Raw genomic sequence first — 25,245 nt, 5'->3', positions numbered from 1 at the left:
GGTGTGTCCTGCCTAGAAACTATGTGGGAATCCTAGTAACGCGTTTCTGGGGATTTCAATGATACATTTGATCATTACCAGCATTTCGGCAGACAATTTCACTTTTCACTAATGAGTGACAAAACACATGACTGAATAATGTTCCAAAAATACATCTATTTAAACCAAACATACAACCTAAGATTAGTAATGGTAGCGGTAGATTTGATAGTCACGTTAGACTAAAATGAAACCATAATTGCCGTAACGTGAATGCACCAAAAATAATGGAGGATGCGGGCACGTATATTACACGTTTTGCGCTGGAGCAAACCGCAAAGTTTATATGTTTAGATGACTAATGTAAAAGCTAATGTCATAGTTCAATTTAGCAAAAAGTTTTGGAGGATGCGGGCATCGATCCCGCTACCTCTCGCATGCTAAGCGAGCGCTCTACCATTTGAGCTAATCCCCCTACAAGTCATCGTGTTGAGCAATGCAATAGCTATACATCAATCGGGTTCAATCCTGAAAATCATTTATACTGATCATGAAGGAAATGGGGGATTAGCTCAAATGGTAGAGCGCTCGCTTAGCATGCGAGAGGTAGCGGGATCGATGCCCGCATCCTCCAAACCTTTTTGCTAAATTGAACTATGACATTAGCTTTTACATTAGTCATCTAAACATATAAACTTTGCGGTTTGCTCCAGCGCAAAACGTGTAATATACGTGCTGAGTGGAGCCATATCACAGTGGTTAGACTACTACACTACACTAAATACATAAATATTAGATGGATTAGCACCTACACGAGACCTACACTCGGAACATGCTGGTCTTTTGGTGAGTCGGAGAGCTAAAAAAAAAAAAAAAGAAAAAAAAAGTCAGCAGCTTCTCGAGCAGGGGTGTCAAACTCAAATTCACGTCTTGGGCCAAACTCAATATTTAATGAAAAATCACTGCGATGTGCATATTTCCCTTTTCTGCATAAATGTAGCGTTAAAGTTTATCATATGACAACAAACTTAAATTTTGCTTAAACACTGAATCTGGAATAAACAAAGTTTCATATTTTAAACACGAGAAATAAAATTTGCGATAAAAGACGTCAGTGGTATTTGTTTGTTGTTTTGTATTTAAATAGATAACATGAATTCTTCTGTCTCTCCATCTTCTATTTATCTTTTTTCAAAGGACAACAAAACAACCCAAAAAATAAGAATGTCCTTCAATAAAAATGCAAACTTCAAACTATTAACAGTCCCTGCCTTGGAGTTGATAAAGGGCATTAAAAAAAAAAACATTAATTCAATTATCTTATTGACTCTTGCCAGACATCTGGATTTTGGCCTGTTTTACTGCTGCTTCTCCTCTCAATGATCGAGGTGAGGCTTTTGCTCAGGACGGTATGTTTCCTGTGGGGCCCTGCCAGACCAACAGGGGTCCGCCGAAAGTCCAGGGCCCCTGGACTCTTGTACACTTTCTCCCCCTGTTCAACGCCCCTGAATGTGGCTATAGCACAAAAACATCTAAATCAAATACTGTTTCTAATTTTTGAAGAAAAGTGTCGTGACCTCAGAGTCAATCTCTTACTCACTTACCCACGCCTTCCAGGAGAGAAAATAGGAGTTAAATATTGCCAACTAGAGCACGTCAATACGTGGATAACAGAATACACTTCACTTCACCCAAATGCTCTCTGTTCTTCTCAGCTGCTGATAATACAATTGCACTCGTCTCCAGCAGCGCTGTGATGATTGATATGTAATTGTTGACGTCAACACCTACTGCGTACCTTGGTGATCAGCCAGTTGATGGAAATAGAGATTGTCACTGGCGACGTCAATGTACATACAGGTTCATTATTGAACTCCATGTGCAGTGATAAAACGGAGGCCTGCTGACGTCAAGTTGTAGTACACATCCGTACCACAAGTGGCCGCTACAAGGTCACGTACTGAAATGTACTTTTTTCCCCTCGTTCCATAAAACGTCAAATTAACTAACAGGTGGCAAAGTTACTTACACTCTGTACTTAAACACACTATATTGCTAAAAGTATTCGCTCACCTGCCTTGACTCAGATATGAATTTAAGTAACATTTAATCCATAGGGTTTAATTCGACGATGCACCCTCTGCAATTATAACATCTTAAACTTTTCCGGTGACGAGTCTTCATATCGACAGGAAGCGGAGCGGCTGGAGCTGTGGTGCGGCCGACACAACCTGGAGCTGAACGCGCTCAAGACTGTTGTGATGATCGTGGACTTCAGGAGGCATCCTTCGCCACAGCTGCACCTCACGCTGTCCAGCTGCCTTGTGTCAACCGTCGAGACCAGTTTCTCAGGACCTGAAGTGGGCGATCAACATCAACTCCATCCTAAAAAAGGCCCGGCAGAGGATGTACTTCCTGCGGCTTCTGAGGAAGCACGGCCTGCCACAAGAGCTGCTGGTGCAGTTCTACACATCGGTCATCGAATCAGTCCTGTGTTCTTCCATCACGGCCTGGTTTGGTGCTGCTACAAAAAAGAACAAACTCCGACTGCAACGGACAATCTGTCATGAACGGAACAGAGGATAGGACCCAAAAATGCACGACTCCAAAACAAATGGACAGTTTCCAAAAAGAGAGGTTTAATAGACGGGCATAGGTCGGTACACAGGCAGGCAATCCAAGAGAGGCAACAGTATCCAAAAACATGAGGCAAAGAGACAAGGTCGATAATCGGAACAGGGTCAGGTCTTACTGTGAATCTATGACGTGGAAACAAGGAATGCTGGAACGCGACGACAAGGTACAACGAACTGGCAACGAGAGGAAATGAGACACGAGGTTATATACAAGGGGTAATTAGGGTGAACGAGGCACAGGTGATGAAGATGCTCACATGAGCAGGTGTGTGTGAAACAGGGGGGGAAGACAAAACCCAGAACACACACACACACACACACACATGACAGTACCCCCCCCTTAACGGCCGGCCCCAGACGGCCCTGGGGCCCCTGGATGCGCAACGTGGAAGTCCCGAATGAGCGAATCATCCACGATAAACGCAGACGGTACCCAGGAACGCTCCTCAGGCCCATAGCCCTCCCAGTCCACCAGATATTGAAACCCCCTGCCCCTCCGACGAGATGACAACAGCCGCTTCACAGAGAAGACAGGGCCCCCATCCACAAACCGGGGGGGAGGAGGGGGCCTGGAAGGCGGGACCAGAGGGGACTCCCGGGCTGGCTTGAGTAGGCTGACGTGAAAAGTAGGGTGGACCCGCATAGACCTTGGGAGCCTCAGCTTCACGGTGACAGGGTTGATTATTTTTGTGATGGGGAAGGGCCCAACGAACCTGGGAGCGAGCTTCTTGGACTCCACCCGGAGTGGAATATGTTTGGTCGAAAGCCAAACTCGCTGACCCACTTTGTAGTTCGGGGCCGGTGTCCTCCGACGGTCAGCAGCGGCTTTGTAGGACCGTCCCTGGCGCAGCAGCATCTGGCGGGCTCGCTCCCAGGTCCTCCTACAGCGTCTCACCAAGGTTAATGCCGCTGGAACTGTGGATTCTGGGGCTATGGCAGGAAACAGAGATGGTTGGTAACCATGCACAACGTGAAAAGGCGATAGACCAGTGGATGCAGAGGGGAGGGAATTGTGGGAGAATTCGACCCAAACCAGTTTCTGAGACCAGGATCGCGGCTCCTGGGAAGCGAGACATCGGAGCCCCGTCTCCAGGTCCTGGTTCAGCCTCTTGGTTTGGCCGTTGGTTTCAGGATGAAACCCGGATGACAGACTGACGGTAGCACCTATGAGTTTACAAAACTCCTTCCAAAATTGCGAAATGAATTGGGGACCCCTATCAGACACCACATTCTTGGGGAAACCATGGAACTTAAAAACCTGATTAATCATTAGCTCGGCCGTGTCTTTAGCTGAGGGGAGTTTTGGAAGTGCAATGAAGTGCGCCATCTTAGAGAACCTGTCAACAACTGTAAGAATGGTGGTATTGCCTTTAGAGGCCGGTAATCCTGTAACAAAGTCTACGGAAATGTCTGACCAAGGACGTTGTGGTATTGGCAGGGGTCGCAACTCCCCAGAAGGACGTTGATGAGAGGCCTTGTTAGCAGCACATACCTGGCAAGCATTGACGTAATCGCTAACATCCCTCCTAACATTAGGCCACCAAAAGCGCTGTTCGACCACTGATAGCGTCTTGGCAATGCCTGGGTGACATACCGTTCGGTTCGTGTGAGCCCAGTGGATGACTTTTCCCCTTAAGGTCGGAACCACATAAAGCCTGTTCTCGGGGCAATCTTCAGGGCTAGGAGTGTCTTTCAGAGCCCCTTCAACTGCAGTCTCAATGTCCCAAACAAAAGCGACTCCAAAACAAATGGACAGTTTCCAAAAAGAGAGGTTTAATAGACGGGCATAGGTCGGTACACAGGCAGGCAATCCAAGAGAGGCAACAGTATCCAAAAACATGAGGCAAAGAGACAAGGTCGATAATCAGAACAGGGTCAGGTCTTACTGTGAATCTATGACGTGGAAACAAGGAATGCTGGAACGCGACGACAAGGTACAACGAACTGGCAACGAGAGGAAATGAGACACGAGGTTATATACAAGGGGTAATTAGGGTGAACGAGGCACAGGTGATGAAGATGCTCACATGAGCAGGTGTGTGTGAAACAGGGGGGGAAGACAAAACCCGGAACACACACACACACACACACATGACACAATCAAAACTGCTGAAAGGATTGTCGGTACCCCCCTACCCAACCTTGAGGACTTGCACGCTGCCAGAACTAAGACAAGAGCGTGCAAAATCCTCTCGGACCCTCCGCATCCCTGTCACCGGCTCTTCCGGCTCCTTCCCTCAGGTAGGCGCTACTGATCAATGCAAACTAGAACTAGCAGACATTCCAACAGCTTCTTCCCTCGTGCAATCAACTTCTTAAACCTACAATTCCATTGCAACATGCTGCCAATTTTTTCGTCTTGGGTTTGTTGTCACATTTCTGTGGGGCCAATTATATATTACTCGTGCAATCACTGTAGTAGTCTCACCAGGCTGCACTATTTGCATATCTGTTGTCGACCAATACTGGCCACTCATGCCAGAGTGGCATCTGCCCCATTTGCACACTGACTGAGGAGTATCTGCAACATTTGCACAATCAACATTGTCCCAGATTATCGTACTACTCATCACTTTAAACTGCGTACATTCCTTGAAGTCTCTGCACCCTTTGCACAACTGTCATTGCACCGGACTATTGCGAGATTCGTCATTCAAACTGCTCTAAGTGCTAGAAGACTCTGCAATTGTAAAAAAAATAAAAATACAAAATTGTACCGGCATTACCAGATTACTAGCAACCTTTTATTGCTCAGCGACTGCTTTTGTCAATGTCTTTATGTCTCCAAAGTGTTCTCTGTCAATTGACTGTCTGTTGTCGTACTAGAGCGGCTCCAACTACCAAAGACAAATTCCTTGTGTGTTTTTTGGACATACTTGGCAAAATAAAGATGAATCTGATTCTGATTCTGATTCTGATTCTGGAAAGGCTTGCCACAAGGCTTATGAATGTGTTTATGGGAATGTATGAGCATTTTTCCAGAAGAACATTTGTGAGGTCACACACTGATGTTGGACGAGAAGGCCTGGCTCTCACTCTCCGCTCTAATTCATCCAAAAGTGTTGAGGTCAGGATTGTGCAGGCCGGTCAAGTTCACCCACATCAAACTCTCTCCTCTGTGTCTTTATGGACCTTGATTAGTGCACTGATTCACAGTCATGTTAGAACAGGAAGGGGCCATTTCCAAAATGTCCAAAAAATTAGCCCCTGAGCTCCGGTGAGAGGAACTCTGAATGTTTCAGCATACCAAGAGATTTTGGACAGTCAAACAGTTCGGGGATTACCCCTTCCTGTTCCAACATGTCTTTGCACCAGTTCACAAAGCAAGCGCAATAAAGACATGGATGAGAGAATTTGGTATGGATGAACTTGACTGGTCTGCATAGTTCAGTCCTGCGCTCAATCCGATAAAACACCTTGGGGTTGATTTTGAGTGGACAGTGACCCAGGCCTTCTCGTCCAACATCAGTGTGTGACCTCACTAATATGCTCCTGGAAGAATGCGCAAAAATTCCCATAAACTTACTCCTAAACCTTTGCTGAAAGCCTTCCGACAAGTGTTGAAGCTGTTATAGCTGCAAAGGGTTGACCAACATCATATTAAACCAAATGGATTTTGAATGGGGCGGCACGGTGGACGACTGGTTAGCACATCTGCCTCACAGTTCTGAGGACCGGCTTTCAAATCCGCCTGTGTGGAGTTTGCATGTTCTCCCCGTGCCTGCGTGGGTTTTCTCCGGGCACTCCGGTTTCCTCCCACATCCCAAAAACATGCACGGTAGGTTGATTGAAGACTCTAAATGGTGCTTAGATGTGAATGTGAGTGCGAATGGTTGTTTGTTAATATGTGCCCTGCGATTGGCTGGCGACCAGTTCAGGGTGTACCGCACCTCTCGCCCGAAGATAGCTGGGATGGGCTCCAGCATACCTCGAGATCAGTGGGAGGCATAAATCCCTTATTATTACGATTACACCGATTTTATTCCAGCCGCTGATGGTGTAGTGGTACACTCGCCTGACTTTGATGCGGGCAGCATGGGTTCAGTTCTCACTCAGTGAAGGTGTGAATGTGAGTGTCCATGTCTATATGTGCACTGCGACTGACTGGCGACCACTTCAGGGTGTCGTCAGCTGGGATAGGCTTCAGCGCCCTGCGACTCTCACCAGGATAAGCGGTGTTGAAAATGGATGGATGATTTTAATCCCCAAACTCAAATCAGCTTAGCGCAACTTTATTTTTATAGAGCACTTCAAAAACAAACCACAGCTCCATACAAACTGCTGTGCATTATATAAGAATACAACATAAAACACATTTAATCCTAGGGGCATATAGATTAATAACAATGTTAAAACAATCAAAACAATAAAACACTAAAACAGTGCATAAGTCTCATGCTGAGTTGAAAGCCAAATAATAAAAATGCGTTTTAAGCGCAGCTATAAAAATGGACAGTGAAGGGGCTTGCCTAATATTTAGGGAGAGGTTATTCCACAGAGATGGACCGGCAATGAAAAAAGGTTTCGTCCTCGGTACCTCCAGGAGCCTCTGGTCAGCTGACAGGAGTGTAAGGGTGGAGCACCTTAGAGAGGTAAGGCGGGATGAGACCATTTAAAGATTTAAAAACAAATAAAATGATCTTAAAACAGGAAGCCAGCCGAATTACAGTTATATGCTCCCTCCTACGGGCTCCAGTTAGGAGGCGAGCAGCGGCATTCTGAGCCAACTGGAGACGTTTGAGGGAGAACTGGCTGACTCCAAAATAAAGTGCATTACAGTAATGCATTCAAATCACATTTTCACTCTTTTGTGCATGTTGTGCTGCATGCAGCTCTGGAAATCAATTAGGACTATCTCACTTTTTGCTGTGCAGTAAATGTTTGAGTAAAATGAGCATTTTTATTTCATTCTGTGTGACAGCATAACTCCCAAATCCCAAATACGGTTTTGTTATTTAGAGCACTTATTTGCAGAAAATGAAAATGGGTCAAAATACCTAAAAAGGTCAATTGCAGGGGTCACCAAGCTTTTTTTTTTTTTAAAGTGAGAGCTACCTCTTGGGTACTGATTAATGCGAAGGGCAGTTTTGATGTTGACATTTTCTCAAATGACCTTTAATTTGATGCTACTATTCACCATTCACTTTATTTCTGTTCAGCTCGGAACGTCTTTACATTTTCAAATGATCACTTCTACAGCATTCTTAGGAAATCACAATGTCCCATCATTGGTGGACTATTTATAGAACAGACCCAGAAGCTACTGAAATGGATGGACCGTAGGCACCATGTTGGTGACCCCTGGTCCAGTGTTTCTTTCGGTCCCTCATCCATTTATTTGATTTTATTGTGACCTGAGATTTCAAGCCTTGCGACATGCCTCGTGTGTTTTTCGGGCTGACACAAGTAAACACAAGATGTAAAGGATTTCGGAATAAAATAGTAATTACATGACAACACATCCAAGAAAAGGAGTATACACAGATGTTACACAATAGTGCACACACCCCACATGACTTGTTTGCGTACAAAAAAAGATTCTTCCAAATATGTTGTGTTTACTGACATCCAGCCAACATGCAAACTAGGATGTGTCCAAGCTGGAAAGTAAAGAAAACATCCACGTTGATTCTCTTGAGTTAAGGTTTCAACCTGCAGCTCCACACAAAGCGTCTCAGTGTTTCAAGCTGCCTCAGGAATGGGATAAGTCCAAGGCCACATAATCCACAAGATTTTATGTCCACTGGTATTTTTTGCGTGTGGGCAAATCCAGCAGGTAGAGCGGCTCAAATACGTGCATGGACACATGAGCATTGATGCACTGCGTGTCTGGTTTGTTTGCAGGCTGTCTGCATGCAGGCGGGGAGTCTGAGGGCGGTTGGGGTGGTCTGGGCGCTGGTTTCGTGTGCATGTGTGTGTAGTTTTTAACAGGGCAACGCTGTTTGCAGCGCGTAGCGGCCTGCGGTACACCCACAGGAAATCTCGTGTTGCTGCCAGCCACTCAAAGTAAACACATCTGTACGCACCAAGCGGCCACCTTGGCTCCACACAATCATTTATATATGTGCGCATTCACAAATACTTGTGAAAGGAGTCATGCTCAACTCATTTTGATCCCTTTAGCCTTTGGAGAGTCCAAATGTGGATTTTCAAAGCTGCAAAAGATAGATCTATTGTTTTAAAATCTCTCCTGTAGTTTGGCTCGGAACGAATGATGAAGAAAATGCAGTACTTATGTTAGAATCAGAATAAAGAGAGTAAAGAGAAGAACGTTTTAAGAAAAAGAAAAAAGATGCAATGTTGTGACAACAAAGTGGAAACAGATTAAGTTTACGATGAAGAAGCATATTATGATGATGATGATGAGGACAATTATAATGATTATGACTATGATTGTTATTATTGTTTTTCTCAATGTAGTTATGGTTTAGCATTATTGTACAAGAAAACAGTCCCTTTTTTCAAGGAAAATGCCATATATTTATGTTATGCAATAATATCGTCAAAACAAATTTTCCCCCATCGGAAATATTGGCAATTGAAATAAAAACGGACTTGTCGGTGGTGTGAATGTTTATGTCTTTTTTCCTGCAAGTTATACTTGACGACGAGTCTACGGTGTAACGAGTTGTTGTTGCTTTTTTTTCTCCTCTGCGTGTTTTTGGCCGTTCCTGTTGACTATCCTTGTCCTTTCTCTGCTGTGTGGGGCCTGAAGGTGCCCAGCATAGTGATCGTGACTTCTACGTTTTGTTTTCCACCGATGGGCACTGGTGCATAAACAACGATGAAGCACAAATTCTGCCTAGTAACAGGTGACCACAGAAATTCTATTTATGAGTTGATTTGTTACAGTTGCATATTTGAGTTCAGTGTGCGCTTTGTTGGGTTTTTCAGCGGTGTTGTTGCTGTTTGAGTTGGGTTATACTCTATCATTGCCTTAAATGATAGATGCATTCTCATGCATTTCGGTTTGTGATAGTGGTCACGTAATGTCCGCGTTCGGTTGACATGCTCAAAAGCACCTCACGGAGCAGTTTATTTAAATACAGAGCCCCAAATACCTGTGCATTTACACATCTGCGGTTATTTGTCTGTTTACACTGCGGCTGCAATATGCTCAGCATGTGTTTGACTTGCCTCCCTCACTGCAGTCAACCGCAGAAGACCAACGAAGGCCTTCTCTCACTGAGTGGACAGTCAGCGATGGAAGACATATAGCATTCGTGCGCCCCTCTGCTAATTGTGTCCCACTTGTGCAACCCGACGTTCTACTTCTCTCCGCGCGGGCATCACCAAGCCTGGGAATTAGAGCATCTATTTGCCTAAGCTTATGGATTTCCATTAGCGTGACCTTGGAACATTAAATCTCGACGGTATTTAATCCTCAGCAAAGCGCATGACTGCCGTGATCAATCTAGAAATCCAATGAACCTTTCACCCCTCAGGTCCTCTTGCAATCAAACACGTTTTCTTATACTGTATATTATAAATAGTTGTCAGTTAAATCATTACAATTTCTTTGAGGTTGTATTTGCGTTTACGGGTCAGAGCGACTGTTCTCGCAGGCCATTGTAGGGTCCGCGGGTCGTAGGTTTCCCCACCCCTGCTCTAACTGTTTGACCCGACTTCGCTGAGTGCAAGTTTATAGAACCACTACTCAGGGAAGTCGACTTTGTTGAGTGGAGTTATTTTTCCAACATATGTAAGGCAAACAGCCCCATTAGTTCTCATCAAGGGAGACAGCGACAAACAAACCACAGGGTCACAGATCATTAAACGCAGACGCGCCTCACCTCAGAAGAGCCTGTTCCACTTTCTTGAACTTCAGCGTTCAAGTGTGGAAAGAACAAATAGCACAAAAAGCATGATGAATGCAATATTTTTTATATACATTTCTTCAGCAGAATTGCAACAACAAAGAGCATTGCAGTACAACAACACAAACACACACACGATGCTGCTGGATGAAGCAATGAGTTATTCCCTTTTTCCATTTAATTTAATGCGGTGCCTTCATTTGTCAGTCCGACCAGTGCACCATGTTTGAAAGCTTTAAAAAATAAGAGAAATCAGACAAATAAATACTGTACAACACCACAGATGTCAAACTAGATTCAGAAACCACAAAAAGATCATGCGTTTGTCCATATTAACATTTGATTGGGCCATCGACACATCACCTGTCAATCAATAAATCTTTTGCATTTCTACATACAGTACATATACCTCAAATAAAGTGCCTTCCATTCAAATCAGTCCAGTTCCTGAAGAAAAAAAAAAAAAAAAAAAAAAAAGAGGATTTGGAGCCAGCATCCATAGAAGTATGATCAGATAGAAAGGACCATTCATCGCTATTTCGTTGAACTATTGAGTGTGTGTGTATTACATATATATATATATATATATATATATATATATATATATAAGAGTGAGAGAGCGCAGGAACGGGAATATCCTTTGTCTGATCACCACAACTGAGCACACATCCAAACAAAAAGCATCATTTGTTCATCACTTCTGATCTGGATGACCCACACCCGATACCGCCCGTTTCGTACCAGACCCAATTGTCGAGGTAAATGGATGACATTTTTTCAAGGCATTTACTTTTGGAGTCCCCCTGAGTACTTGGTAGAGACACAAACACCATGGAAGCAGAGACGCTTCTTTTCATATGCCTGCAACATAGAGACGAAGGAGGTTGGATGTACACAGGCACCAAACAGCTTTTCAACTATTTGGCACCCGCCATCTTTTCCCCCTGGCTATGAAAATGGATCACTGTGACAAATTGGTTGAATTCAGAATTTTTGTCACCATTTTCACAAGCACAGCTGTGAACGTAGCATTCATCTCCTGATTCAAAGTGATTTAAAAATGAGACTATGGGCTCTATTTTCGTGAATGGCATAAATCCTGCGCGGCACATGGCCTAACTGTGCGGAGGCACGTTAAACCCAGAGTTGGTCATTTCGTGGACCGGCGCAGCCCGGCGCATTTGCTGCGCTGACGTTGGCGTGATCACAGCAGACTTCAATACTGTCCTATCAGAGCGGGTCATCTCATTCCCTTTAAACGGGGCGCGGAAGAAGCGCACTGCCAGTTTTTGACATGGCAGAAGAGGAAACAGATTTTCTCGAGTCCGGGTGGTCGACGCACACAACGCTGGGGAACACGATTTTTGTTGAGTTAGGTCTGACAGCTGCTTTTAACTCATTTTTGGGTGCAGAATCCAAAACTGATCTCAGTTGTTCTCTATCACATCAAGTTTTTGAAGTAGAGATCCCAGTTTTCTAAAAAAAATACGAAAAACTGTACTTCACAGATATGTGCTTGTTTTATAAAACTTTTCAAATATTGACAGAAAATGAAATATGAAAGAAACAGGCATGACTGCAGTGTTTATTTAACACGATTATGTTTTACAAAGGATATGGCACAAATCCTCTCAATTCCTACTATGCTAGCTTTCTGTTTGCAGATATTGATAGTACTGACCTATTGGGAACTGCACGCACCTCCCACCGCACCGACTCAATTGTGACTGCACAAACAAGTTGCCACGTAGCTGTAGACGAGTCCAATCGTAATCAGCTGGCAAGTCTTACTACAGCTAATCAGTGGAATTTTGCTCATCTGGTGGGTAAGCATGACGTGCGAGAAAAAAAACTGACTGCAATTTTGGAATCAGGATGCCAATTTTAGTTTCAATCAGCATAAAAATCTAGCAACAATTATTTTTTTCAAATTGTTCCCCAGTGTTACGTTTATACGGAACTGCAAGATCTCCACGGGCGAAGGATGTGAATTTTGGGCCCCCCAGGTCAGAGGGATGATTTAAAAAAAATATAATTATGATAGTCTTAATACGTTCAATGAATTGATTTCTACAATGATTCAGAGAGTTTGATGCCTGCTGTTCACATATTTATGAATGGATTACATCTGTCATCCAACAGAAATGTCCGCGAAGCTCAGAATCTGTCTGCCTCTGCCCCGATCAAATTCACCAAAATCGCATTGTACCAGCGGTCTACCTGCTTTCTGCCACCAAATTGTCACTCTGCCGTGCGCAAGCCCGAGGACCCTCACTGCGGCGCAAAGTCCAGCTCTTTGCGGACCGTTCTGCCAAATTGGCGAACACACGCAGCGAGCCTTGCACAGATATGCCACAGTTTTTGCACTCCGCCGTCTTCGAAACTAGAGCCCTTTCCTGTATACCTAATTTACTGTATATTTCGTTTAAGTGTGTAGCAGCATCATTGTGAGTATAACCAGCCTGTACGTCTACATTCCCTTGTGCCAAAACTAAACCGAGCACAATCAGGTTCTTGTAGTCCTTTTTAGACACCACGAAAGACGCTAGCAGGTACAAAACCGAATACAAGGAGCTCCAATTTTGTGTTTTCTGTCATTTGTGCCAGTGACTTCCTTCACTGGAGCCTGGTTGGTGTGAGGAGATTGGGGAAGGTTTTCTCTTGGTAATGCATGATAAATGGCTGCCGCATGCTTGAGACAAATTGTACATGACTTTTAAAGGTAGGCCGTCAGTACTCCCTGGCCTCCTCCAATTCATTCATGAACACGTCTTCATGAGGGTTGTCCGGACACTCCAGGCCGTTGTTGGGCGGTCGCACGGCGTGGAAGCGGCTCCAGTCCCCCTTGCACAGGATCCAGGGCAGCACGTCCACTTTGAAGTGCAGCTCTGGCGAGAACTCGGTGCTGATCAAGTCGGGCATGCCGGCGCCTTTCCCCCTCGTGATGAGCCGCCCGCGGTCGTCGTAGCAACAGTGCTGCGCCGCCAGCGTGGACGAGTCGCCGGAGAGCGCCGAGCGGATGCAGCCGCGGGCCGACGGCTTGTAGATGTCGAGGCGCTCCTTGGGGCCGCTGGCGTCGCGCCATCGGAACGTCTGGCCGTGAGAGTCGTCGTAGACGCTGACCACCGTGTACGCCACCGCGGAGGGGAAGGAGCAAGGGCAGCTGGGCAGCTCCAAGAACACCTGGCGCAGGTACCGCTGGAGAAAGTCGCTCTTGCAGTTCAGCCACTTTTCACAGCTGTCCACATCTGGAACAAAGATGACACCAGCTGATGACCACGTGCAGACTTTACTACTGCGGAAGACTTATTGTGTTGCAATTCTTTTTTTTTTTTTTGTTCAAAAATAAAAGAGGAGTTAATATTATAATAGAATGTTTTTGTATGGATATCAAAATAGATGCCTGGTACTGTGAAGTTAAGAAATACATATTCAATGGCCACTATATGAGGAAATAAGAATTGTTAAGCGGTAGGAGTAGCATCTGTAAGGACGTGGGCTTTGGAACCAGAGGATGACGGTTCAAGTCCCACTGCGGACAAAAAATGTCAACCGGCTCGTCTGTTTCCTGACGACCGTTGAGGTGTCCTTGAGCAAGGCAAGGCAAGGCGCCTCTACCTCACCTAGCGCTGTTTTGCGCGCCCTTTTCATTCTGGCATCTTTCCTCACCTGCATGCGTGTGATCTGGTTCTTTGTGTGATGTGCAACACAAAACATACCGCAAGCGTGTAGGTTGAATTTCCCCTTGAGGGGAAAAAAAAAAAAAAAAAAAAAAAAGATAAACTGACCTGTTCCAAATGGCTCTGTGCCGTTTTCCATGTCGAAAGGGAAAGGCTCTACCACAGCGTTGACTTCACCTGTGAGGAGAATATTGGTTGGAGATGAACATGCTGAAATGACACCAAGTCCCTTTTTTTTTTTTTGCGGTTGTGTCAACTCACCAGGACAAGGCTCCGGGTCACACTTCGAGGCTTCTGTCAGAGTACAAGAGTAGCCACATGACTTTGTTCTCTTCCTCTCACCAGGCCCACACGTGACCGAACAAGGAGACCACGGAGTCCACTCGTCATCCTCCTTCTCTGCGGGAGTCACAAAACACAGTCAGACAAGTCTTTTCTTCAACTGCATTTGAGGGTTGCGCTACAATATAATTGACATGTTGACAGAGCTTATGCGAAGATGAGAGCAGCTTGGCAGTGAAAAACAACAATCTTCAAAGGATTTATGGGGATCACGAATCCAAACATTTTAGAATTTTGCGTTGCCGCGGACTCAACATGCGCTTGAAGCCAGAAAATGTTCAAAGTTTCCAGGCTGTGTCATTCCATAGAAGTGACCATTTTCTCTTGATCTAACCTTTCCCATACTGAGCCAAATTCTTTTTGAGAGGCCTGAATTAGAGAGAGAAGCTCTGCTGCGGCTCTCCACGTCTGCGCCACGTTTTCTTGTGGCGTTAATAACACTGAAAACAAGCCACTCTTGATTAAAGGCGAAGCGGGTGCAGAAATACCAGCTTGGGTGTAGCACGCATCCAATTTGACTTTGTGGGCGTTGCCACCTCGCCATGTGGCCGTACGGGAATGAGGTCTCATGAGCGAGCGTCTTAATTACAGAAGAAGCTATGGCAGACATCCTTGATTTATATGCACAAGTCTTTAGAAGTGACCACTTAATGGGCATTGTTGCCTCGCGTCCATGTGTCGTCACAGCGCGGGAGATGTTTACAGGCAAGATCTGTTTTTTGGGTACCTTCTCCAGCGTGATGCCAACAACAATTTCAAAAATGTCCCCGTTATTTGTGAATTATGCTCTGCCGAGTCCATAAAATGGGTCATTTCTTTTAACCGTATACAGTACAGCGTTTCCCTCTGATAACACTCAAGTATGTGTGCAAGCTGACACCACATTTTCAGATCAGGCAAAACAGAAGGGGAAGGATAGCTGTTGAAGTTATGTGGAACCCGGAAAGCCCCCTCCCCTTAGAAATTCTTGAGCTGGCTCAAAAGGCCGAGCGGCGGAGGGCTGCGAGGGCCGTTCGGATGCTGGGGGAGCCCGTGGGGACCCGGGGAAGGATGAAAGGGCCATCGGAATGGCCCCTGTCAGTCTGCGTTCCCAATGTGCCCTCTAATTGTCCACAAGCAGAGGGCTGTTTTGTCTCGGAGAACAGTGGCCGCCTCACGCTGCCATTAGCGAGCGCATCGGAGCCATCTTCAAAAGGCGACCATCACGACCAGTGTCCACTTCAAAGTGGCCAGAACCCGCAATGTTCGGATGGTCGAGTGCTCCTCCTGCCTCGCACGCCGACATTGTTTGCTGCTCTGGGACCGTTTGTCGCGCAGCATTCCGAAAACCCCTTTGTTGCGCTACATTGCTTGGCCATTCCCATTATCCCTTCCTCTTAGTCCAAGTCCAAATTCCTAAATATTGCCCTCACGTTTGAGATGAAGTCTTCTCAAGAAAGCGGGCAATGGCAAAACTTACCATAGTAGGTCTGTATAGGATCCCAGCCTTCGTTCCAGTAACTACCCCAATCCCCACCCACGCCGCTGAGCGAGGGCTCCTCGCTGCCGTAGAGAGAATAATCGTCCTCCTCTTCCTCGCTGGTTTCTTCTACGGTTGAGCGGCTGTTGGCGTCCTCGCTGGAGTCGGTGTAACTCCAGAAAAGCGGCCAGAAAAGCTTCTTTCCTCCCAGCCAATCGACTGAGGAAGAGGGAGAGGAGGAAGAGGATGGTATCCAGTCGCTGTCCTCGGCCAGGTCCATCTCGACCTCCATCTGAGGGTCATCCACCACCTCGATGGTGACCTGAATTGAGACCGCATATGAACTGTCAGAATCATCATGAAAATCTAGCTGAATAATGAACCTCTTATTCGAAGTGCTCAAACATTTGCACACATACCAGTGCAATGAGAAGTCTCGTAACATGGGTTTCGCTCATTCTATTCCATTTTTTTCCCCCATTGGGTGTAAATGATTTTGGCATGTCTCACACACTCCTCCGCTAACTACAGTGCGCCTAATAACTGCTTAAAGGATACTGAATCAAAATCATTTGACATGGTTTTATTGTCCATAAGGTATTTGTCATTTTTGCTCATCTATAGTCTATTTTCATAATCATATGATATAATGACAATATAATGTACAATAATAATGATGATGATGAATTCGGAGGATTTAAGAAACCCTCTGATGTTTTCAGGGACATTGCGACCAGCCAATCAGCTATAGGCAGAACGTCACGTGACCAAAACCCGGTTAGCGGATTTCTGTGTCAGTTAAATACATGTCCTGTATATCATTATATGATATGAGATATGTAAAGCCAAATGAAGGCTAAAACAGCAAATATTTTCCAGAAGATATCTTATGCAAAGCAAAAGACATCGTAGACCGTTAAAAATTTGCTACGGGTGCTTTGTCCTGGTCTCCTGCCGCCATTTACCCGAGCTGAAAGGAAGCGCTTCGACCTGTTTTGTCAAATGCGGAAGTTCCTTGCGCATATGTGGTTAGTTTAAAAAAATATATCTATATTTACACTGATGTTTCATAATTTTCATCATATATGTCTAATTAGATGTTGTCAAGCATAAACAGGTCAACTCTGTCATAGTGAAACGCCAATTGATATGAAAAACCTTTCATAAATTTGAAATGTATTTGTTAAACAGTACACAGGCAGCTTGCTAACTGAATCGTGCTGTGAAGTGAAGGGCCACCATGTGCATCTTAAGGCGAGATCGAGTCGTATATAATGTACAGTATATGCAAGACATCTTGGCCTGAAAGCTGGAATGAGGGCAGTGCAGGAGTAGGCCACTAGGGGCAGCCGTGTCAATAGCGTCAATAAATCTTGTGTAGTATGTGAAATTGATCAATTCCGAACGTTCTCACTGAAGTCATTGTCTGCAGTCTCTCGTTGTTCGCATCACTTGTTGCCAGTGTATTCATACAGACTTCGAACTATCCACGACGTTGCGATCTTGAATTTGCTTTCCGAAAAGTTCAAGTGCATCGTTGACTTCGCTCAGCTTTAGCTCTTACGATGCCGTCACAAGAAATGAAGCGTCGTCGACGCTATCGTCAGGCATCCCCTCTCCTCGGATGTGCACGAGCCAGCCAGACGTGAGCATTTAAGCACTCCAAAACCCTCTCAAGGGGACAATGTGAGCATTTTATTCCAAGCAACGACTCCTCATTACCTCTGTGAGTCATCATATATGCTACAGTGCGGCTGTAAAGACTCAGGGGGAAGTAACTTATTGGTACATATTATTTTACAGTCTAGGATGAAACAGGACGTATGGGATTTGTGCTACTTCATAAGGTACAAGGTAAGATATAAGTTTTGAATTGTCACAAGGCAAATTTGGCAAGCATACGTCACTGGAGCTCACTTAAGAATGGACTTAAATATATTGGATCGATTAAAAGATTCATATTTATCTGAATTGAGTGGGTATACCGCATATGCAAATATATTTTCCCAGCAGGCCATTGTGCAGTAATGTGCCACACTCACCTGTATGTTGGGGTTCTGAGAGTTCAAATCAGCGTTAGCCAGGTCTGGGAAGTTCTTCAAATCCAGGATGAAGGGCTCAGTCTCCTCCTCGGGTTCTGGCTGAGGAAGTACCCCAACGGAGCGGTGCTGAGGGTGGGGCCACTTTCTCTGATGGCTGTGGGGCTCCGGCACACTCTGCACCTGGTTCTGCTTCTCCGAGGCGTCGGGGTCATACTGGATGCCTCCGCTGTGAACTGGGTGGCCGTCACCCTGATGGCAAATGAGCACATTGGAAAAGCGTCTGCGTCAAACGTCGGAACAGCGGCGGTTTCAATAAGGAGTCGTTTAAAGTGGGGGTGCAACCTCCGACTTTCATTAGACTTTCATTAATATCTAAATATGGATCTTAGTTGCCATGATAACGTGTTCAGGATTTTCAACCAGTGGTGTGGGGTTGGGGGGCTCCGAACAGGTTTAGGTGGGCATTAAAACAGTCTCCCCCTCCCAGATGAATGTATTTCGATTGGGCATAAAGTCCATCACCTCAGCCTGTCGATGACTGTATTTCTATCGGGGAAAACGTCCGCCGGCACCCGCCCCTGTCGAAAAATGTATTTTGAGTGGAAAACTCTCGTCAGCAACCACCATCGACCCCCTCTCGGGCAACACCACCGTTTTCGACGCTACAATAAGTATGCGATTCAGTATTCCAGATCATTTCTTTTTCAGGAGATATGTGAAAAATGTCTCGTGCTTTGCAGATTGTTCACAAGAGACCCCGAGGCATCCGGCTCACCGGCCAAGTGACTAACCGGCTTCGTGTATTTCATTCTCTTTTTCTTCCCACAACAGTCATGGCATCCAGGCCTTGGACAAAGAGGGGTCTGTGCCAGAAAGATCCTCTTTTAGCTTTAATGAGAGGGCCTGGGAGGCGTGAGACCCCTGTGCTTGTGTATGTGCCTGGAGCTAGGCCCACTACGTCCACCGCTTATTTTAACCATACTGGAAGAATGAGAGGACAAGAATAGAATCAACGTAAATAACAATGGCAATATCTCACTGACCAATTTGGGCTGTACCGAAAAGCGCTGGAAAGCGATGGACTGTACATTTGTCACTCAAGTCTAATGATCCTTTCTCCTCCATCTGCCAACGTCTGTGTCAATGTGAAGTGAATAAACTGACCTAAACATATGAGGGGACTGGAATTTGAAGGTTTGTGGCCTACATAGGCCAGCGGCAGTTAAGGAGGGGGCTACAAGAGGAAATGCTGGCGTTAATGACCAAACGGCTGATGATTTACAGTTACGGCAGCGAGAAGAGGGCCTTTCTACTCGCTGCCTGTGACTGTCCCATAAAGAAGTTATGCGGAGGGTCAAATGCAAGCACGTGAATACAAAAAGGCTGTTTAGTGAAGAAGCTTGCCAAGCACGATGAACGACACATGAACATGCCGCAAATACAGGCACCGAGGTTGACGCTATAGTGAAAGTGGTTCAGTACAATTCAAAACTCGTAACAAACGCCAATTGTTTTGCTCCTCGCTTCGAGTAATCTAGTTGACAAACCGTGTCTTTGCAAATAGTGGCTTCCACTCTAATTGACATCGCCGCCATAATCGCAGAATGCAGCTCTCTCCAACATAAACGCCTCAGAAAAATAAATAACAGTGGTGCGGCTTAATAGCTGTAATTACGGATACTATCGCCACGTTTCCACGAGGCGGTACAGTTCAAGTGGTACACTAAACCCTGATCTGGTTAGCATTTCCACTCCGAATGTGTAGGCAGGACCCTGATAGCTTCATGACCTCCATAAAAAGCAGTTATGGAGGTTAGTTGCAGGACAGCGCGTAACCCGTCTTGAATTAACTATTCCATCTTCTCACGGCGCGTGTCCAGAATTGATTCAGGAAGAGCGTATCAAAACTAACTTGTTGGCACATGCTGAGGAAAATGAAGCGGAGTTACTGTATCCCAGTGAAGAGGCGAAGGCGAGAGGAAAACAGTTTTGATCAAAATGTCAACAGCAGCAGCAGCCAGACGCTCTTGCCAGTAGCAGTAGTACTGCCGTCAGTGTCAGCCGTTGAGAATGCAGGAGAGATGTGAGGAACGACACGAGTCACGCTTTTCGGGACGGAGACGTATTCAAGCGCTCCAAAAGAGAAACAATATGAAATGCTGATTAATGTTCTTCTGAATTACAGTTGGATTACTCCTCGAGAAGGATTTTAAGGACTATGTGGGTCAGGAAATGTGAATTTTCTCCAATTCACACTTTAATTGATGACGAACATTAATAGTACTGCTGTAGAGAAGCCCAACGTCTCAATCCACCCGCCGTCATAACCCGACCCCGCTTTAGATTTTCTCGCATTCTCTCGTGTCCTCAAGTAGCACATGAAGTCAGAGGGCTCGGTGAAGAAAAAAGGGGCATTCTTCTTTCGACAAGTTCAACCATGAGAACGGGGATGAAAAGGAACTAAATCAATTGATTAATAACAAATACAATAACCGTCTACGTGGTCTTACGGCCGTGCAGCAACAGACGTACAGCTCTGCTCAGCCAGGTGCGTCTATTGATAGGAACCACGAATAAGAGGCGCTTATACACATTCCATTCCCATTGTAAACAGGGAGGCAAGAATTCTTTGCGAACCAATCAGCTGACAGCAGTACGTGTAGCTCCATCCTTCCACAAGTATATGTACGAAACAAGGTCTCCTGGTACTCTTCAAAGGAGTAAATAAATCCCCCTGGCCACTATTGGAGGAAATGCAGTCCTTTACGTTCCGGTTATTAACATTGCATCACTGTCAAACGTGTGCACTCACACCCAGCTTATATTCACTCACGTGCCCTTCCACCTACACAGTCGCATGGGAGTCTGCACGCTTTCACATCTTCCTCATCTCATCCTGCTACACATCTGGATCCTGTGTTCTTCTGCATTGTAGATCATCCTCTTGCTCCCCCTCATCTTCTGTGATCCCGCTCTCCTCCTCCTCCTCCGTTCTGATCAAAGGCGCAAAGGCTGACGGCATGCGGTGTGTTTAACAGCAGCGCCGTATGGATGCAGTCGGGGAACTTTGCCAGGCCTCAAGACAGCGTTTCCCCTCCCAAAAACCTTGTTAAGAGAGTCAAGCAAAACTACTCACACTCTGTACTTAAGTAGAAGTACAGATACTTGTGTAAAAATAGACTGGACCACAAAAAATACACCTTACCTGTATGCCTTTTGAGATTACACAGAGTTTTTGAATTAAATCAATTGCAACTCCTTCTGGTGTGTGCAGCAGTACATTTCAGTCAAGCAAACAAACGAAGAAGAGTTTTACTCAGCTTCTGTGACTCAGTAGCCTACAGTGATATTAGGCTTTTTTTTTTTTGCAATCCATGATAAAGTAGATAAACAATCCATGCCTGTCAGTATTGTTATACTGTCTATCTATATGTGTTGCTGCACCAAATAGCCATTGCTTAATGCGTTATCGCCATATAGACACTATTTGTTAGTCTGTGTTTCCCATTATGTGCTAGCATTATGCTAGTGGACCTAAAGGCAAAGTTATTTCCTTGTTTTACTGTATATACAGTACACAACCCTTAATTCTCTTTGTTTATGTTTAGTTTGACAGTCAACTACCTGGAAGTGGCCTTCAACAGCTCGAAGCTTCTTTTGGGAAGATTTTTTCTGCTGCTTGTTGTGAAGTGAGCAGAGTTGCGTTCACTGCCACTATACAGCGCTCGTATCAGAGATATTTGCTTGCAAATCAAAGCAAAAAAATTGTGCATTTGTTAACTTGCATCTCAAGACGCCCTGTATCCGTTTTTAAATGGACAGTGGACCCCTGCGTACTCGCGGCTCGGCACCTGCAGATTCACCCATTTTTTTCCAATTACATTTTCTTTTTATTTCCTCTTTTTTTTGTGTGTGGGGGAAGAAATCCCCAAAACGCTTACTGTGGGTTTAGCCCTGCTTATTCAAGAAATTTTGGTTTAGAAAAAAAATTCTCTTTTTTTTTTCAGCGCAATTGTAATGGGCATCAGTTACCCGCGGATTTTCACTATTCGCCATCCACCCCGGTCCTCTGCGAATAGTGAAGTTGACTTTAGTGAGTTATACTAGAAAAAAAAAAAAAAAAAACTCTAGTAAAGTGCAAATACCTGAAAAATCTACAGTAACAAAGTATTTGTGTGCCATTACTTCCCACTGTTGGAGTCTGGCTTTGTGTAAAGTTCATAGAAATGTATATGACGACGCACTCGTGTCTGAGAAAGGAAGTGCAGAGATGGGACGAGCCCAGCAAATGTTGAGGTGAGGGATAAAGTTGAAACTTTGAGGGGTGTGGTGAAGGAGCGCAGTGAGGCAGCTCTGATTCATGTGCATGCGCATATCAAAGGCCTCTGTACTCGGCTCTTTCCAAACCATTACGGAAGAACAATAAACTATTGCCCCCCTTTGATCGCCATCTTTTGCAAAAGGGCAAAAAGTGAAAACAAATGGATGGCAGAATCGAGGCGAGGTTGTAGAGGTCAGGATGGGAAAACAGACAGGGCCAAGAGATCTCAATATTCAACTCCACATGCCTCCTCTTGTGTTATGTGTGTGTTTTTTTTTTTTTTTTTTTGGGGGGGGGGGGGGGGGGGTAGGACCCCAAAACAGGAAATTCCACATTAACACAAAAAAGGCCAATGTAAACAATCTGAAGAATGACACTTGACCCAAGCTGCAGTGCGACAGATTCAGAGGGGTCGCCTTATTCTGGTTACATAAGCTTATCGTTACTGGGCTCCCCCTTGACTCGGCTTCTCCCCCTCCTCCTCTTTCCTCTACTAATCTCTCCATCCAGCACTTACAGACACACACACACCCCGTTGGTCACAGTGAAGGTACAACTGTAGCCGCTTTTTTTTTGGGAGCCAACAGAGCATCCATGGGAAGCCACACAAGGAGCAGCTTCAACTGAACCCTGACACAAACATACTTTGGTCAGATCTCTCCACGTGCAACAACAACAACAACAACAACAACAACAAACAAAACAAAAAAACTCTCTAAGAGGGGCACCACACACTCAAATTGATCTGTGCAAGAAAGAATGATGTACTTCTTATATTCGAGGGATGGCAAACTTTACATGGCGAGAGAGGTCAAAATGAAATGGACTGTGAAGGAATCCCTCAGTGGAGCTATTTTGATACATTTTATAAAAATAAAAAATAAAAAATAAATTAATTAATTAAAAAAAAGAATGTCCCCACTGTGGAACAAACACAAGCTTACTCTGCTCAATTCTAAAGTGAAGATAATGGATTGATGGACAGATACAGTGGCTAGATGGATCAATATCATTTATGAAATTTGTGTTTGCTACAAATGTATTTTTTACTCATCTATCTATGCCAGCAATGTATTGTGAAAGGCAGAAAAAAAATTCTCTTCCACTAGAAGGCACACAATTAACCTGTGTATCCACTTTTTGTTTGGTTTTTCTCAATTTTAAATATTGGCAAACACTCAACTACATAGAAAAAAAGTGCTTCCTTTGATCATTGCACATTGCTTGCGCGTGATTAAAATGTGGTAACGTGACAATTTTCCACTCTTCTCAAAAATAATACAGTAAAGTATACTGCATGTTAGTTTAACACGTTTGAATCATGTGCTACTGACGAACATGTTTGAATTAAATAAATTCCCCCGTGGATATATTGTAAAATGTGTATAATTCACACTATCCGCCTATATTTTAGCCCAAAATGTAGCAACACAAGTTGACCATTTTTTTTGTCTTTCTGAACCAAACCCCAAATGTTTCATATTAAATGTATATAGCTGATGGATTTGCACGAGGCAATCACAAAGAACTCTAATGACTGTACAAGTCAAACTAATTGTATGATTATTATTATTATTATTGCCAACATAAATTTGGATTTCCATTAAAACATTTTTGAACAAAACCCATGAGCAAATAAGTTGCTCATAGGGTGTTTAAAGCGAAGTTTCAAGGTTTTCCCACATGATTTCCCTTGTTTTGAATCAGATGACACGAGAGAGCGAGAGAGAGAGGGAGAGAGAGAAAGAGAGAGCGAGAGAGAGAGAAGGGGGAAAAAAAAAAAAGGAGGTAAAAGTTACCTTGTGAGCAGCGTTCCTGTGTCTGCTCGGGAATCCCGAGGCCAAGCCGAGCAGCAGCATGGAGAACATGACAAGCGACATGTGAAGTCTCCTCGCGACCTCCTGACGCATCTTCTTCGCGGACAAGGCTCTCGTGAAAATGTCCCAAAGTCAAGTTTTGCGAGGCCTCTTCCCTGCCGCTGAGCTCGCCGTGCGCTCGCTGTGCGACACTCGCGGAGCACTTTGAAGCTAAAGGGCGTTTGAGGCGAGCCAAAAGTGTGGCGCTCGATGAAGATGCGCACGCGCGTTCTCCATATGGATCAGCAGCTGCGGCTCAACGCCTCTGCGCCCCATCAAAAGCGCGCAGCTCGGGCTTTTAAGTAGGAGCACAAAGGAGCCCGATAACCCCGCGCAGTCACAAATCTCCCCGTCCGCACCGGCGACCGCTTATTCGAGCACTCGAACGCGTGAGTCACTCCCGTCGCGGGTGGCTGCGTGTTTCCTTCCGATGCGCGGACATCTGGAGCTGACGCTTTCGCAAGCGAGCGCGTCGTCGCAAAAGCGTCTCATGCGTGAAGCCGTGACATAGTTGGGAGAAGTTCATCCGCTGGCCGCCCGCCCGCCGTAGGTCAACGCGCCTTTTTACGCACTGTGGCAGCGCAGTTGAGGGGTGGGATGCCCATTCATTGACAACAGCTGTGTGGGAAGTCACCAAACACAAGTACAGCCTACTTCGTTACTTCACTCGATTCATCGGGTACCTGTATTTCACTTCTTTTCCTCCCATTTGTAAGCACAAATACATGGATATATATTTTTATATATATATATATATATATATATAAAACGCAAAACAAGTGCGGAAAGTCTCGTGGGATGTCGTGCGTTACGATCGATTGAACTTCAAGTTGTGTTTTGGTTGTTGTTGTTTTTTTAGGTGTATTTGTACACAGAATTTTGATTGAACTCACCTTCGGGGCATTCCCCTTTAGAAGTGGCAGAACACCTTCCGCAATCATCTGGGTTCAATTGGTTTCAGGTGGTCTGAGTTGGTCTAGGGTCATTTGTTTGGATGGCTGAAGGGGTACAAGTGCGAAAACTAGGAGATCTTTCACAAGTTCCAAAATGTCGAAAACAATACCGATAACGTATCAGTGGAACTGCTTTAGAATCGACATACTCGGTATACAG

General features: G+C 45.0%; 1 protein-coding gene and 2 non-coding genes across 4 annotated transcripts; 1 reads left to right on the top strand and 2 right to left on the bottom strand.

Annotated features, from left to right (window-relative positions):
- Nucleotides 1-381: 381 nt before the first annotated feature.
- Nucleotides 382-454, bottom strand: trnaa-agc (transfer RNA alanine (anticodon AGC)). Its single transcript has one exon. It is a non-coding gene; the product is annotated as a tRNA-Ala (tRNA).
- An 86-nt stretch (nucleotides 455-540) lies between these two features.
- On the top strand, nucleotides 541-613 carry trnaa-agc (transfer RNA alanine (anticodon AGC)). The gene has a single exon. It is a non-coding gene; the product is annotated as a tRNA-Ala (tRNA).
- A 9,870-nt stretch (nucleotides 614-10,483) lies between these two features.
- Nucleotides 10,484-25,142, bottom strand: ism2b (isthmin 2b). 2 transcript variants are annotated; one of them, XM_061753719.1, is made up of 7 exons: nucleotides 25,026-25,142; nucleotides 24,076-24,750; nucleotides 17,956-18,204; nucleotides 15,914-16,235; nucleotides 14,374-14,511; nucleotides 14,221-14,289; nucleotides 10,484-13,680 (listed from the first exon to the last, which is right to left on the bottom strand). In XM_061753719.1, the coding sequence occupies exons 2-7, from the start codon at nucleotides 24,184-24,186 to the stop codon at nucleotides 13,163-13,165; spliced, it is 1,407 nt and encodes a 468-aa protein (XP_061609703.1). In that variant the 5' UTR covers nucleotides 24,187-24,750; nucleotides 25,026-25,142; the 3' UTR covers nucleotides 10,484-13,162. The 2 variants fall into 2 exon arrangements, with proteins under 2 accessions (XP_061609703.1, XP_061609704.1); XM_061753720.1 differs by lacking the exon at nucleotides 25,026-25,142 and having other exon boundaries at nucleotides 24,076-24,943.
- Between the last annotated feature and the right edge of the window lie 103 nt (nucleotides 25,143-25,245).

The sequence above is a fragment of the Phyllopteryx taeniolatus genome, chromosome 18 (genome assembly GCF_024500385.1).
Source record: "Phyllopteryx taeniolatus isolate TA_2022b chromosome 18, UOR_Ptae_1.2, whole genome shotgun sequence".
NCBI classification, from domain to species: domain Eukaryota; kingdom Metazoa; phylum Chordata; class Actinopteri; order Syngnathiformes; family Syngnathidae; genus Phyllopteryx; species Phyllopteryx taeniolatus.
Note: the sequence above shows the minus strand (reverse complement) of the source record. Positions and strands in the feature narration are given on the sequence as shown.